The 17,663-nt window shown below is 39.9% G+C and overlaps 1 protein-coding gene across 1 annotated transcript in view; it reads right to left on the bottom strand.

The window, feature by feature from the left end:
* The window catches only part of phf21b (PHD finger protein 21B), a 109,577-nt gene that overhangs the window by 41,121 nt on the left and 50,793 nt on the right, over window positions 1-17,663 (bottom strand). The window contains exon 3 of the mRNA XM_085769931.1: window positions 14,844-14,888. Coding sequence (XP_085626057.1) covers window positions 14,844-14,888 — 45 coding nt within the window. The remainder of the gene's footprint in view (window positions 1-14,843; window positions 14,889-17,663) is intronic.

The following is a 17,663-nucleotide window of genomic DNA, read 5'->3' as shown; positions in this document are numbered from 1 at the left end:
AATGTCTCGTTTCTAGTCAAAACTAATCTCTTTCCACTTAAAATAAGACTCATCACCTAAAAATGAACTTGTTTTTAGATCATTTTCACTTGTTTCAAACAAATTTTCACTTGAAATAAGTAGAAAATCTGCCAGTGAAAGCAAGTTTTTTTGTGCTTGTAATAAGAAAGAAAAACTTGCTCCACTGTCAGATTTTTCTACTTATTTCAAGTAAAAATAAGCTTGAAAGAAGTAAAAAGTGCACAAACAAGCTACTTTTTATGTGATTTCACGTATAATGAGATTTATTTTGACTAGAAATAAGACAAATATTCTTGGTAAGATTTTGTGTTTTTGCAGTGTGTCGACAAAGATGACTAAAGAGTTAAATGCTTTTGGACTTCAATCGATCACTACAGATTTAAACGATATATAGATAATCAAACACTATAAATGGTGCATTCACTGACCGTCAGACAACCGGAGATCTGTCACAACACAACAACACAGATATTTCTAGGAATACTTATAAATGTGTGATGATGGAATCTGCTCAGTTTTCTGCAAATGGAGGCTGGCTGACGTCACCATGGAGACGTCGCTGCCACTGCCACCAAACCGGTTCTGTCAGCCGGTGACACAGAGACAGAGACAAGAAGACCGAGTCACCGGGGAAACAAACAGCAGCAGCTTCACAGTCCTGGTGATGATGCGTTCAGACGTTTGTGCTGAAAAGGCCCCAAACGTTTTGATAAGAATAAATAAAGAAAAAGCTAAAAAGAGTTTAGTGACAGAAGCTGAAAATTTGAGTCTTTACTTATCCAACATCCACCCAGGGCCGTTGTATAGGGGAGAAAGGTGATGATAACTCTAGGGGCCCAGCGCCCAGTGGGGCCCATAAAAAACCCCAGTAGTCTAATCTTTGTATGACTGATTTATTCTGCGTAAGACCCTGACTAATACTCACAGTACACTGTAAAAACTCTACATCTTTCCAAGAATATTTGTCTTATTTCTTTTCCAAATGTCTCATTTCTAGTCAAAACTAAACTCTTTCCACTTAAAATAAGACTCGTTACCTAAAAATTAACTTGTTTTTAGATCATTTTCACTTAAATTCACAATAAATAGAAAAATCTGCCAGTGAAAGTAAGTTTTTTGTGCTTGTAATAAGGAAGAAAAACTTGCTCCACTATCAGATTTTTTCTACTTATTCCAAGTGAAAATCTGCTTGAAGGAAGTAAAAAGTGTCTAAAAACAAGCTACTTTTAATGTGATGTGTCTTATTTTAAGTAGAATGAGATTTGTTTTGACTAGAAATGACATTTTGACTAGAAATAAGACAAATATTCTTGCTAAGATACTTGAGTTTTTGCAGTGTAATGCTGCATTAGCATCAAAACAAAAAAGGTTAAATAAAAAACGATAATACATACGTAGTCTAAGAAAAAAAAAAGGAAAAGTTAGGGGGAGGGGCCCACTTTAGTATTCTTTAAGGGGGCCCAGAATTCCTAGCAACGGCCCTGGGTCCACCAGCTACGACCGATCCAGACCAGAACCAGAACCAGAACTCTTCAGTTTCCTCAAACTACTGCAGCTTTAAACATCTGATAACACGTCTCATTATCATTCAGTCCTTCAAAATAAAAGCACAGTGCCTCCATGTCTGATTAAACAATCGCAGTGGCATCAATTCTTGCCAGCACGAGTTCATAAGCACTCTGCTCCATGATAGTTCAACATTTTGTCAAATTGGCCCATCACCATAATCCCTATAGTCATAGCAGTAGGTTCGTTACCTTTAATTGTCGGTGCAAGCTATTTTTAGAACGGCGGAGCAGAGCCGTGAGCTGCTCAGAGCTACGCTACGGGTTTCCCTCATCAAACTCATCAAATACACAATCCAACAACTCCACAACGCTCTGGTGGACAAGTTGTGAGCTGCACATTCACCACGCTATGAGATAATAACACAACGTTACCAGACAGAGTTGTTTTAGAGGGAAATTCATGCAAAACCACTGATTAGAGTCGCAGATATTTCTTGAAACAATGTCGTTTTTACGAAAAAACTTTTTCAAAACGAACAAGAAACAGACCGTTTTTGGTCAAACTCGGTTGGTTTCTGTCTCCAGATAATAACACAACGTTACCACACAGAGTTGTTTTAGAGGGAAATACAGAGACAGTTGATGAAAAACTGTCCCTGAAGGCAACACGCATCAGCGGCTTCGCATGAATTTCCCTCTAAAACAACTCTGTCTGGTAACGTTGTGTTATTATCTCATAGCGTGGTGAATGTGCAGCTCACAACTTGTCCACCAGAGCGTTGTGGAGTTGTTGGATTGTGTATTAGATGAGTTCTTCTCGTTCTTCTTGATATATTGAGAGAATTAAAGTTATTTAAGAGGCTGATTTGGACTTTGAGGAGACAAACGAGTCATTCAACAGAGTGATTTATCAGCTAAAACTGTGATTTTTATACTGAAGGTCATAAATGCTACAACAGCTATAAAAAAAAAGAGAAGAAAAGAAGTTTATTATATCCATGCGGTCGTCATGACAACGGGGAGATTAATTAAGGGCGTTGTTGAACGTTAAAAAGTCCAATCAGAGGAAAGTCAGAGGAGACGGGACTGTGCAGAGTAGACGCTCGTGAATCAGTGTGAGACCTTTATACTGAAAGCGTCTCTTCAGATGAAGGTGATGATGGGATGTTTGACCCCCCTCTACTCCTCCTCCATCATAAATAGCCTCACATATGGCCACAGATTCAGACACGTTATTAATTCAGCCTCCACTTGGCAGTGACAGGAGCTGAGAGCACTAGACCAGGTCCTGGGGGGGCTGTGGGGGGCTGTGGGGGGGTCCGAGCTGCGGTGCCGGGGGTCGGCGCCCTGCACTCACTGCAGAGACAACAACTATTCAACATGTTGGATTAGTCCGGATTACAGACATCTGCTGAGAGACCAGGGAGAGTTACTGCTCTTCTCCTTCTCCGGTAAAGGAAAGTGAGCTACTTATAGTTTATTATGAAAACATTAAATATGTTCACAGCTAACAGTCATGTTTAAAGGTTGGGTCTGGAGTTTTTTGCCCAAAAATAAACAGTAGACCTCAATGTCCTTTCGAGAATAAATAAAGGTTTGAATGAATGAATGAAAGTAGACAGGGCCGGCCCAAGCCTCCATGGGGCCCTAAGCAAAATCTTTATTTTGGTGCCCTCTATTACTGCCAATAATACTATTTCATTTTTTACTCTGTCATTACGAATCATCATATCCTGGCAGGTTTTTACCCATCTATGGTTTTTATTCTGAAATGGCACCAAACTTAACTAAAAGTGCAGCCTGGGGTTGATTTACATTGTAATCTTTAAATTGATATAGTACTTGGATACTGAATGTCACCTCGGTCGACTAAAAGTAACAAAATAAACCAACAGACTATGCATTTACTGTAAACACAACAACAATAATTCAAGTTTTTTGTAATTATGCAGTGTTTCTATAAGGGTCGACAAAAGTTACGCACTACAATTTTAAAAAGTTACTTGCCTTTTTGGGGCCCCCCAATAGTCACGGGGCCCCAAGCAGGTGCTTAGTTCGCTTATGCCTTGGGCCGGCTCTGACAGTAGACTTGTACAAATGAAATCCGTCTTAATCATCACCTCTGGGCTTCTAGTCCTGTGTGGTCCCCCCCGAGAGCTAGAGAGTCGCGAGAGAGCATAGATATCTATGGCGAGAGAGTCTGTGTTTTCTCTCCAGCCAATGACGGAGCTCAGGTGAAGCTACGTGCAGCAGAGTAGGAGGCTCAGTCAGGGCTGCTAGCCGCACTAGCTGTCTCTGATGCTAACGAGTGCTAGCAGCTAGCTCGTCTCTCTCTCTCTCTCTCAGCAGCAGCAGTTGTCAGGACAACAAAGAAAAATAAATACAGTCTGAGTGAAGCGCTGGAGCCGCGGACCGATTACCGACCTTCACAGACACTGGTAACAACAAGTATGAGGGCCGTTGTAGTGAGCTAGCTCGATGCTAACTTCGGCTAGCGCTAGCGGTTAGCATCCGCCGCTAACACCCGCTTCTTAGTTCACCACAACGGCATAAAAACATACCCTCCTAAAAGGGGCGGAGTCAAAGTCTGTCGGTATCCTAAAGGGGGCGGAGTCATGAAGAAACCCACGGGACACAGAGACAGGAAACTGACTGGTAGTGGAGCGTCTTGGTTTCTAAAACATCGTTGATAAAATAAAATAAACAAACACACACTGCCGCAGCGAAAGGACACAAACTGATTCAGTAACAACAACAACGTCTTGACAGTCGACCTCAAGCGTCATGCGACAACAACAACAACAACTAAACAACTTTAAACTTCAGCACAACGTCTGTCTGACACACTGTCTCTACTGAACAGAGCTGAAACTATTAAAACTGCTAATTAACTGTTTTCTGGTTTTTCTGTTTGTTCTGTTTGAAAACTTCCCCTGTAACATTTGGTTCAGGAACAGAAACATGTTAATTAATAATAATAATGAGTATTAGCCTATTAGTTGGAAAGTGGAAAATGCTTTAATTAATAATTATATATAATTGTGTTCTCACTCTGTTTGTTCAGATCAGAGCTTTAATGAACATTTATTTCAAAGTTCATTATAAATAAATAAAGATTAAATTATGTTAAATGTCACTTTAATGTTTGAACTGTGACGATGCAGCTCAGATTCTACCTCCGTTATTTATTAATCGTTACTTATTTATATGTTGACCATGTGTTAACTTGCTGTGGTTTAATTGACTTTAATCATCTCTGACTGGTGGAAAAGATCAATAATCACACAACTTCAAAATAAAAGTCCAGTTGTGTTTATAACTTCCCGTGTGTTGCAACGTTGCATCATAAGAGTCGAAGCTGCTCAGAAAGGTGAGACGTCTCACTCTGTTACTGTTTAAACTGAGATGTAAAAATGTCCAACACGACCTGACGTGAAGTGAAGTGAAGTGAAGATGTTCCTCTGCTGCTGCTCACTGATCAATACTCTGTGTTGTCATTTTGAATTATTGATCAGAGGAGTAAATCTAAGCCGCGGCTGTTTGCACGTGTTCCAGCTTCATCAGATTTCATCAAGACGACGAGTCGACAGGAGGAAATAAAAACCTGAAGCTGTAAACTCAAACAGCAGCAGCATCATGTGCTGTTTAATAATGACTACAGAGGGGGAGGGGAGGGGGACAGGGGGGGGTTCAACACAAAGCAGCCAACTAATATTCACCATTTCATCTGTGAGTTACTTTGTCTGAGTTGTTTTGGTTTTTAAAACGCCAAAAAAATAAATAAATAACAGAACAGAAACTGTTTCTGTGAAGAGTTTGTTTTGGTTTGTTCTGTTTTTAGTCCAAAAATTACATCTTTTCATTCACAACCAAATAAAAAACCAAGTAAAAACAGAATCCTCTCAGTTTAGGAACTAGAAAAGACCAAGAATTATTATTCATCGTATCATTATTTATAAAAGAAAAACAAAAAAGTCTCTGTTGTGATTTAACTTCCTGCTTCTCATTTACATATTTACATATTTAATGATCTGAACCTTGTGTTGAACTCACCGCTGCAGCAGCACGACGACGTCCCGGTCCAGTTAAAGGTCTGAGCTGAGCTGGACTGAATGAATGAATGAATGAAGGCCTGAGCAGAGGGGGAGGAGGGAGGGGGGGGGGGGCAGCTGGCTTTCACCCAGAGGGGGGAGGAGCTAAAGAGCTGTAGGGGGGGGGGGGGTTATAGCTGCCTACAGGAGAGGAGGAGAGGAGGAGGAGGAGGGGGGATGAAGGACAGCAGATGGACCTCTGCAAACAATAGAGGCAGACAGATGCAGCCACAAAGAACCGGCTCTCGGATGCACAAATATCCAAATGGAGAGGGGGGGGGGGGCAAAGGGGGGGTGCAGTTCAACAAACAGACACCAGGAAATCATTTTACTGGACTTTTTCATGTTATTCTACATCCTCTGTCCAGTTCATGCTTTGGAGAAGTGAAGTCTTCTTTTCTTTTCTTTGCTTTTCGACAGTTGTACCTAATCTTGTACATTTTTGTTTCTATCTTCCTGAAAAGCTTGTTGTGTGTATCGAGCTGTGGAGGGACAATGTGGAACAGTCTGGAGACAGAAATAAAACAAAGAGCAAATATAAATCTGTTTTAAAAAAAGGTACAAAAAAATTATTTTAAACAAGTACATGGAAGATGAAGTATGTTAACGGAGGATGATGAGGGAGAAATCTATAAATCTATAAACAGAATAGTGTTGATTGTTATATTGTAACTAACTTAGTATAGGATAGGCTATATATGCTGTATATTTATTTATGGGGATAGTTTATATATATATTATGTATATGTATATGTTTGTATGCAAGCCTACACTGAATAGTGGGGAAGGCTCTGTACTTTCTATTTTGTGTTTTTTTTTTATTCTGTCCTTGTTTTTATTATCTTATTCTGCTTTTATGGTGATATGGATCCCCTTGGGTCTGAAATAAAGATTTAATAATAATAATAATAATAATAATAAGGATATGTATGTAGTATTTTTTTTGTAATTATATATTTATATAGATATTTATGAAGTGTAGCCTATAGGTGTATTATGTAGTTATAAGGATATCTGTGTAGTTAGAAACTGAAGAATAGTTAAAAAGTTAAAAGGGGTGGGAAATCTAAAAAGTTTTGAACTTCTTCCCACTCCTTTTTCAAACAATGTGCGGTGTTTTGTTATATCTTGGCTTTATTTTTATTTTTTCTTTCTTTTGTATGTACAAATAGTTACTTCTTTTTTTTTTATACATGTTCAAAAATAAAAAATTGATTCAGTTCAATTCAATTCAATTCCTCTCTCAGCCCCAGAAGTGGTTTAAAGATGCAGTCTGTGGCTCTATGTTGCAATAATCTCTTACAGTTACACACTTAGAAATTCCCATGAATAGAACAACACAAACATGGAAACACTCATCAACTCAAAGTCTCTAGTTTTCTCACTTTCTCACTTTCTGTTTTAACTTGGCTTTAACTTTATTTGTACGATTCCTGTTCAGGGCTCAGTTCAGTTCAGTTCAGTCGCCACTAATTTAAAATATTAGGAGTTCAAACAGAAAATTTAAAGGGCGAACGCTGTAAATCAACTCACAGAGCAAATATTCACGTTTCCTTTTCATTCATGATCCTCACACACATCGACCTGACACCTGTGACGACTGAGTCCAGATTCTCTGAGTCGTCGTTTCCTCATTTCACCAGTGTTTAATAAGGAAAAAAAGCCTGTGAAATAAGCCTGTGAATATGTCCAGGTCATAGTTAGGTTATCTCAAGGAAATTTAAATATATCAAATGCAACTGAACTTGGTTATTTGTCTAGGAAACCAAATAACCAAGAAGTCCAGTTGCATTCGATTTAAATTTCCTAGAGATAATTCACTGGTTGCATAATAATGCACAAGTGGATGAAAAATGTCCTTACACTGACTCAGCTCTGCTTTTGTTTCATTGTTTATCACTGTGTCTTATCACCTTTTGATGGTTTTTCTTTTAAATTAATATTGTTTCTAATTGTTTGATGTTGTATAAATGAAACTATTGCAATCAGAGTTTTATTCCAACGTGTGTCTGTGCTGATGAAGCGAAGTCGTGTCTGATGGTGACGGAGCATCTGCTGCTGCTCCTCAGACATTTGAGAACTTCCTGCAGCCACCCAGGGGGACGGGGGGAGGAGGGGGGAGGAGGGGGGGGGGGTATATGAGGGGCTACTAACAAAGGCTGGGGCTCTTTCTCTCTCTTTTTGTCCCGGCCCAACCCCCCACCTCATCACGATGTGAAGGGTCGACAGCGACGGAGCCGGAGGCGGAGGAAACATCCCCACACTGGAGGAGCTGCTGGGGGGGGGGGTGATGTCACAGAGAGGAGGGGGGGGGGTCCACTGGTCTGACACACCGACGTCTCATTAAACATGAAGTTCCTCTGTTGTTTATCGCAGTTTGTTTTAGTTTTACATAATTAACTTAAAGGGACAGTTCAACATTTAGTCAGATCCTCCTCGCACCATAATCCCTATAGTCATTATAGCAGTAGGTTCATCACCTTTAAAGCAGAGGCAAAAAGGATTGTGGAGTCATGTTCTTCCCTTTCAGATTATTGGTCAGCAGTCTTTAGAATTCTTTCACAAGCACTATCATTAAATGTGCAACCTAACGCCTACTCTGCCATCTCCGGTATAGTTCCAGCTGACCAACATATTATCAATAAGCATAAGGACATTATAGCATTTGCTACTTTGCTTGCCCACTGAAGGATTTTGTTGCACTGGAAATCCCCCAAACCACCCAGCAGCTCCTTATGGATGAGTGACCTTATGCTCCATTTAAGTCTTGAAAAGATCAAATACACACTTAGAGGGTCGAAAAACCTATTTTATTCCACCTGGAGCCCAGTAATGTCTTTCATAAACAAACTTAAAACTCTCCCCGATAACTCATGAATCCACTGGTACTATATCCTGAAGGGTGATGCATGATGTTGCACAGCAAACACAGCCTCCTCATTTATTCTCAAACTTGATACTTAAACTTAATTTCTTCATATATGTTGAATGATACCTTTACCTGTCAAGATCATAACCTTTATTTATTTATATACTTATTTAATTCTCTTGAAATGGGATGCACCGGATGTTGCAGGGGTGGGTGGGTTGGGTGGGGGTGTTTGTTTGTATATGTGTTCTGAGAAAAATCAAAAATGTTGTCTTTCTATATTACTGTCTCTTTGTACCTTGTTTTCAATAAAAAGATAGTTGAAAAAAAAAAAAAAAGGATTGTGGAAAGAAGGAAGGGAAAAGGGAAGGAAAGAAAGATGGAGGGAGGGAACAGATTCGTTCAAGGAAGGAAGAAGAAGGAAAGGAAAGAAAGGTGACTTTAAAACTGAAAAAGTGTATGAGATCATAACTTTTATCAACTGTAACACAACATCTGTTGTATAACCGTTGACCCTGCACCTGTGGTTGTTTCTACAGGAGACGACTGAAAGACAAAGTCTCTGAGCACAGATATGTGATCAAAACAGCCAGTTTGGTGTATAACAGTAATCCAGACAGCCTCATGGTTGGAGGCCTACAGACCATAGTAAAGGAAATTAGTTGTGGTGATCGGCTTTAACTGTTATTACAGAGAGAAAATTTTAAAGCAGAAGTCAGTGATCCGGTGGTTTTGTCTAACTTCCTGTCAGCAGATGGAGTTAGCAGCCCCCGCCCTCGTCATGGATCTATTGGCCCTCGTCCCTACGTCACCACATTCAGGCGCATCCCTTGGCTGCACACACAGAGAGGACTGCCCCTTTATGCCGTTCTCTCTCCTCATTGGATAAAGGTTGTAGGATACAAGGAAAGTTTTCTTTTATAGAGCAGAGTGACTGACAGACCCGTGTTTCAGACCAAGCACTCTACACACTAAAAAATGTTGGGTTATCTCTGTAACCCAATTTCTGAGTTATTGGTGTTGAGTTAAATTTTCGGGTTGTTTTTCCAGAGTTTAACCCATTTTCAGGGTTATAGAGCTATGAATTTAACCCAATTCCTGGGTTGTGCAAGTAATTGGGTTATTTTTCAGTGAGTAACCCATTTCTTGGGTTGGGTTGGGTAATTCTGTGACTTAACCGGCCGGTTCATTTGAAAAATGCTGTCCGCGCACTACAACATTGGGTTATTTTTAACCCAACTATTGGGTCGAGCAAGTGCTTTATACACGACCCAATAGTTGGGTTAAAAATAACCCAACTTTGTAGTTAGCATAACCCAATTCTTGGGTTGAATATTCAACCCAAAAGTTGTGTCAAAAAGATTAACCCAACCCGTTGGGTTAAAATAACCCAAAAAAGGGGTTTGTCCTTATTTGAACCAGCAGTTGGGTTAATTTTTAACCCAACTGTTTTTAGTGTGTATGTAAGTGATTGCTGTCGGAAGATACAACTATTTAAGACTTATTATTATCGGTGCATGTTGTTTTGAGATGGGCGGGGCAGAGCCATGAGCTGCTCAGTGAACACAACGGAGGTGAACGGTAGACTACAGGTTTTTTCTAGAAACTTCCTCCGTCTGCAGTTTGTCTGAGTCCTGAGGTCAGTCTTGAGAGTTTTGTAGGAACAATCTTTTTATAGATAATTAGATAATGAATGCTTGGGCGATTAAAAGAATGAATAGAAGTAGTAATCATGTGTGATTTGATGTTTTAATGCTAAGTGCTGTAACACAGTGTGCAGAGATAGAGAGAGAGAACAGCAGGTTGTAGCGTATCTGTTGAAATAAACATGTTGCTGTCAGGGAAACTAGCTTTGGCCCGGAGCTCTGTTAAAACCATCCTTTTATTCTTGTTTGCTTCTTTTTATACTAGTTTTAATAAATAGACTAAAATTGGAACATTTTGTCCTGCGTACTTCATTAAACGAACATGCGAGTTCAGGCAGAGAACTCAACCGTTTAAACACAAACAGAAACTAATGAAGTAGAATAAAATAAAATAAAGATACCCGAGGAATCAAATCAGAAACTAAAAGAAGGACTTTTATTTTGACGAGCCAATAGATCTGATTATTTTTGTTGGAAAAGTCACTTCCTGGGACAGTTGATTAATTATTTAGTTATTTTTTCCATTAATCATGAAGATGAAGAAGTCTTCTTTTCTTATCCCTCTTTTTCTTTTTATTCTTCATTTTCTTTTTCTCCTTCCTCTCTGAGACTTTCAATCTCAGTGTGTTTGGTTTGAGGCCAGTGAACAAATATTGACGGAGAGAATCTGAATGAGAGGAGCTGAGGAGGAGGAGGAGGAGGAGGAAGGACGTGTGCATGGCGGCGAGCTGCACTGAGGGATTGTGGGTAATCTCTAGTGGGCGGCGGCAGCTCGACCCACTTCCTCCTCCTCCTCCTTCTTCTCCTTCTTCTCCTTGTTCTTCTGTCTGTTTGTTGAACTGAACCAGTTTCTCTCTTCAACTCAACGACTCGACCGTTCGACCGATTACTGAGCTGTTAACGAGTCTGTGACAGCTCAACACACACACACACACACACACATTTTTCTCCACTATTACATCTCGTCCCTTTAAATGAGATCGAGGAGTCGATACCAGAGTCAATATTTCATCTGAGCCAATCACAGTGAGGATTGATACTGATCAGCTGATCAGTTCGATCAACAGATGATGAACTCGTTTCTGCAGCTTCGACCTAAAACTTCAAAACTTCTTCTGCTGTTCTTTATAGAAATATTAAAGGACAATTCCAGCAAATTCACCTCGGGGCTGTATGTTCCTAACATTTTAGGTCTAACAGAAGGAATCTGAAGATGTTCTGTAGAAATTTTACCACTTTTTTCTGGAAAATTCTTAACTGTTTTTTTTTTTTTTTTAGAAATCTAATTTTTCTCTCAAATTTTTACCACTTTTTTTTATTATTCATATTTTTTTCCTTTTTTTATATAGAAATTTGACCACTTTTTCTAGAATTTTTAAAAAACTTTTTTTGAGATTTTTTTTTCTAGAGTTGTTTTAGAGAAATTGTACCACTTTTTTCTCAACATTTTAGACATCTAACCACTTTTCTCTAGAATTTTTTTTTTTAGAATTTTTACCACTTTTTTTATTATCAATATTTTTTTTTTACTTTCTTATAGAATTTTTTTTTTTTTTTACTTTTTTTTTTCGAGCAATTACTGAGCTCTTAAAGTCCCACTCCCGCGACCCTTTTCGGCCATTTTAAAACCAGCTCATTAGCCATGCACATTAGCAATGCACCTCTGGGGGGTGGGCGGAGACTGCGCTGCTCTGCACCCGCCCAGCCACCTCCTTGAACCCCACCCCCCCGGTTGCTGACAGCTGGACATTGTACAATTACAGATTCAGCGCGTTTAACGTAAAACTCCACACTGGGATTCGATCCCAGACTGGTGCATAGTCCTTGCTCATGGTGCAAGCTGCTCTACCAGGTGAGCTATACCTATTATACCTAGACAGCTACACCGAGCTGTGAAGGCTTTCACCTCTGAGCCAGATGCAGAGCGGGGCGGGAGCTTGTAGCACTAGTGCCCTCCCCTGGAGCTGTGACACCCTCAACTCCAGTCTTCCTGAAACTGCCAGTTCGCGTCTGCCATTGGTTCACAGCAGTTTGAAGGCAGAAAAACTCTGAAATGCAATTTTGCACTTCCTTCTCTGCTGATAAGTGCTCTAACACAAGAAAAATGCCACAGGAACATGTGAAAAGCTCAGAAAACACGATTTTCACGGGAGTGGGTCTTTAACGAGTCTGTGACAGCTCAACACCCCCAACACACACACACACACACACACACTCATTTTTCTCCACCGTTACATCTCGTCCCTTTAAATTAGACCGAGGAGTCGATACCAGAGTCAATACTTCATCTGGAGGTGATTCAGTCTGAGACATCATGAAGCCTGAGGGGGGGTTGATACTGATCAGCTGATCAGTTTGATCAACAGATGATGAACTAATTTCTGCAGCTTCGACCTAAAACTTCAAAACTTCTTCTGCTGTTCTTTATAGAAATATTAAAGGAACTCAGGCTGTATGTTCCTAACATTTTAGGTCTAAAAGAAGGAATCTGTAGGTTTTCAGTTTAATGTCTCCTGTTTTGCGGTAGTTGTGTCTGTCCCCGCGTCGCCACGGCAGCGATGAATGGGAGCGGATTGAAGTTCTGCTGCTGAGGCTGTTTCCATCCCTCAAAGCCACAGACAGCGTCAGATGGAGACTCAAACATGCAGCCAGAAGTTTATTTACTTCAACAAGCCGACATGTTTGTAAAACTAGATCTAATTCAAAGTCTGGCGGAGTCGAGACCCAAGTTGACGCTCGGTGTGTTCAGGTGCAGTGGGAAGCTCCCGTTTGTGTCATAAACACAGGAATATCAACTCTTTACTCGCTTGAAGTAAAAAATAAACTTCTGGCTGCATGTTTGAGTAGCCACCTGACGCTGTCTGTGGCTTTGAGGGATGGAAACAGCCTAAACAGCAGAACTTCAATCCGCTCCCATTCATCGCTGCCGTGGCGACGCGGGGACAGACACAACTACCACAAAACAGGAGACATTGAACTGAAAACCTTCAGATTCCTTCTTTTAGACCTGAAACGTTAGGAACATACAGCCCCGGGTTGAATTTGCCCAGAATTGTCCTTTAATACGATTCAGAATCGATACAAAATTTTTTAAAAAGTTAAAAAATGAAACAAATCTTCTGGCTGTCGGCCTCCATTTCCTTAGAATTTAAAAGGCAGCTTGTTTAACTGCACTATTTATTTTAAATAAAGAGGCACTTTTAATTTAGTTACTTAAGCAGTATGTGATATTGCTTTTATGCAACAGTTTCAACAATTCCATCTAAGCTTGGATAAATGTTTAAAACTCAATAAATGTTTAAAAAAGACACTTTAGTCATTCTGTCTTGTAGAGCAGACTGGAGTAGATCATGAGGATCCTTTAACACCGACAGACTGAAGCAGAAATCATTAGGAATCAAATCGTTTTGAATCAAAAATCCATTTTGAATCGAATCGTAGCCCCAAAAATCAGAATCAAATCGAATCGTGAGAAAGTAAAAGATTCCCTCCCCTAGTGTATCCTACTGTACGTGTGTGTGACGGTCGTTGGTTCAACAGCAGCAGGAACAAACACACAACGTCATCACACCGGTTGCCGATGACAACGACGAAGAGAGAGTTGTGCAAAACTCAGCTGAGGGGGAAAAAATAAAAAAATAAAAAAATAAACCCCCCAAAATGCAAATGTTTCCGTTTCCTTCAGTAAAACCTGTAAAACAAACTGAGCCTCAATTACACAGACGGCCGCTCCGCTGCAGCGAGACGCCGCCGCCGCCGCAGAGCAAAGTTCACTGTAATTAGGTTTTACCAGAGAGAGAGGGGGGGGGGGGGAGAGGGGGGGAGCAGAGTCCAGTGGTAATGAAATGAATCGCTGCTCAGAAATGAAACTGACATGTGATGAATCTCCAGCTGGTTCCTCATTCACATCAAACACCGTTTACATTCCTACACACACACACACACACTTCCTGTTTCTGTCTGAGAGAGGAGGAGGGGGGGGGAGGGAAGAAGGGCGAAAGAGGAAAGAGGAAGGAGGGGGGAGGAAGGATGAGGGAAGAAAGAGGGAGGAGGAAGGAGGAAAGAGGAAAGAGGAAGGAGGAAAGAGGAAGGAGGAAGGAGGAAAGAGGAAAGAGGAAGGAGGAAAGAGGAAAGAGGAAGGAGGAAAGAGGAAAGAGGAAGGATGAAAGAGGAAGGAGGAAGGAGGAAGGAAGAAAAAGGGAGGAAGGAGGAAGGAGGGAGGAGGAAGGAGGAAAAAGGAAGGAAGAAAGATGGAGGAGGAAAGAGGAAGAAGGGAGGAAAGAGGAAAGAGGAAGGAGGAAGGAGGAAAGATGGAGGAGGAAGGGGGAGGGAGGAAGGAGGAAGGAAGGAGAAGGAAGGAGGGAGTAGGAAAGAGAAAGGAGGAAGGAGGAGGAGGAAGGAAGGAGGAGGGAGGAAGGAGGAAGGAAGGAAGGAAGGAAGGAAGGAAGGAAGGAAGGAAGGAAGGAAGGAAGGAAGGAAGACGAAGGACTCAGTGCCTCTGTCTCTTTAAACAGACGAACCAATCACATCGTCTCTGACCAACAAGTGGCTCCGTTAACACAAAGGATTCTGGGTAAAAACTCCATTAGCTACAGCTCTGATCCAAACAGCAGCGTACCAGGTTCGATTCCATCAAAGCCCCAAACAGCAGATTAAAGAGCAAACAGAAAGAAGCAGAGGATTGTGGGTAACGTTGTGATGGACTCACCTGTCCGTTCTGCAGCTCATTGAGTCCTTTACACAGCGTCTGGTTCTAGAGACAAAGACACAAAGAGACAAAGACACAAAGACACAAACTGGTTAAACTTCTGGACACGTTGGTGTTTTATCAGTTCGTTAGGAATCAAACCACCGATCCTCTGACCCACTGCTCCACTGGTCCACCACATGACAGTTTAATAACGTTTAAACCAGGTGTGTGTGTGTGTGTGTGTGTTGCAACAACATCCAACAACAACGCTTCAAAATAAAAGCACGACTGACCCAGGCATTAAACTCTGTTCTGTTACCAGGCAACAAAACGCTCAGGTGGAATAATTTCAAAATAAGAGCCTGAGTGGAACTTCTTTTCGAACTCTTTTGGGGAAAAAAAAAGTTTTAGAGAAAATTTTCCGCTTTTTTCTGGAAAATTCTTAACTTTTTTTTTTTTTTTTTTTTTTTAAATCTAACCTCTTTCCTTCTCTATCATTTTTTTTTTTGAGAATTTTTACCACTTTTTTTTAGATTTTTTTTCTAGAATTGTTGTAGAGAAGTTTTACCACTTTTTTTATTATCAATATTTTTTACTTTTTTATATAGAAATTCGACCACTTTTTCTAGAATTTTTTTTTTTACTTTTTTTTCTAGAATTATTTTAGAGAAATTTTACAACTTTTTCTGAAAAATTCTTAACTTTTTTTTTTTTTTTTAGAAATCTTACTTTTCTCTAGAATTTTTTTTGAGAATTTTTACCACTTTTTTCTCAAACATTTTGAACCTTTTTTTTTTTTTTTTTTAGAAGTCTAACCACTTTTCTCTATAATTTTTTTTGAGAATTTTTACCACTTTTTTTATTATTAATACTTTTTACTTTTTTTATATAGACATTTTACCACTTTTTTTGAGAATTTTTTTCTAGAATTGTTTTAGAGAAATTTTACCATTTTTTTCTCAAACATTTTTAACCTTTTCTTCTTCTTTTTTTTTTTTAGAAATCTAACCACTTTTCTCTAGAATTTTTTTTATGTAGCCTACCACTTTTATTATTACTCTAAGAAATTTTACCACTTTTTTCTAAAACAATTTTAACTTTTTTTTTTTTTTTTTAGAAATCTAACCACTTTTTTCTAGTTCTTTTTTTTTTTTTTTTTTTTACTTTTTTTTTGGAGAATTTTAATCACTTCTTTCGAGAAATGTTTAAACATTTTTGGAGATATTATACCAGTTTTTTCCAGAAATTTCTCTACAGCATTTCCAATATTTCACGGCAGTGGCCCTAATTTGAACAAATACTATTTGTGTTTTTCTGGTGTTTGCTTCAAAATTTTGTCCAATGGGGTCCGTGGTCTAATTTGTGTCAATTTTAGGGTCCTTGATGTAAAAAAGTTTGGGAACCACTGCTCTAAACATCACCCTCTTCCTCCTCTTCCTCCTTCTCTTCCTCCTCCTCTCCCTCACCCTCTTCCTACACTTCAACACGCGGCGCCGTAGCAACTGATGGAGGAAGATCTGCTGCTGTTTGAAGGAAAAACTGAACCCAGATCAGAGTGTGTGTGTGTGTGTGTGTGTGTGTGTGTGTGTGCGCGTGCGTGTGTGTGTGTGTGTGTGTGTGTGTGTGTGTGTGTGTGTGTGTGTGTGTGATAGATAAATAGCGGTGGATTCGTTCTGTATTCATTGCTTTTTCACACTGGGGAAATTTCGCAGCAGCTCAGCTCCGATCGTTTCCACATCACGACCGACTCCAAACGTTTTACAGCCTCGACGCCGTGTTGGACAGTTCACCGTGTCCTCGCCGTCTAAGCTCCGCCCCCTGATGAAATGTCTGACTATCAAAATAAAAGCTCATGCGACAGAGGAATCTTTGTGTTCAGATTTATCCCACATGAGTAGATAGGGAAGCTTTTATTTTGTAGGTCTGCGGTGGTGTTTTAAGTGACTTCCTGTCTCACAGCAGCAGCTCAGTCTCCACTTCATGTGAATTAATCGTCTCATTACAACTGGAGAATAATTCATGAATGAACCACTGATGTTACACACACACTCACCGTTACACACTCACACACACACTCTTTTAACCACGCGGAGCAGTTTAACTTTTATTAGGATTATTTAGTGAAGTTTAAAACTCTTTATAATAAAACAACTGAAGCAAAAACAGACGTAGAAGCAGTGAAAGTGAAGATACAGGAGATCGAAGCTCCCATTTCCCCTGAATGCAACTAAATGAAAACAAATACACACACATACACACCCCATATTTACAGCCAGAGTATCTGTTCAGAACACACACACACACACACACACACAGATATATATGATAGATTAGATATAATTATGTCCATTTCTTAAATATTGTTGTTTGTGTTTTATCGTCTTCAGACAAAACTGATGTAAAGACGTTAAGAGAACTGATGTTTATGGAACAAATGAATTCCTGTAGAGGAGGAAGAGGAGGGGGAAGAGGAAGGAGAAGAAGAGGAGAGAGGAAGAAGAAGAGGAGAAGAAGAGGAAGAGGAGGACAGCTGTTCCTTCTACCCAACTACAGACTTATCTATTTATAAAAAAAACCCACCATAAACCGTTTTAGAGGTAAATTCAGAGACTGTTGATGAAAAACTGTCCCTGAAGGCAACGTGCATTAGCGGTTTTGCATGAATTTCCCTCTAAAACAACTCTGTGTGGTAACGTTGTGTTATTATGTCATAGCGTGGTGAATGTGCAGCTCACAACTTGTCCACCAGAGCGTTGTGGAGTTGTTGGATTGTGTATTTGATGAGTTTGATGATGAGGGAAACCAAGAAATCCCATAATGAGCCTCCGTAGCGTAGCT

The sequence above is a fragment of the Trachurus japonicus genome, chromosome 23 (genome assembly GCF_045865225.1).
Source record: "Trachurus japonicus isolate A0001 chromosome 23, Traja_1.0".
In the NCBI taxonomy this organism is placed as follows: domain Eukaryota; kingdom Metazoa; phylum Chordata; class Actinopteri; order Carangiformes; family Carangidae; genus Trachurus; species Trachurus japonicus.
Note: the sequence above shows the minus strand (reverse complement) of the source record. Positions and strands in the feature narration are given on the sequence as shown.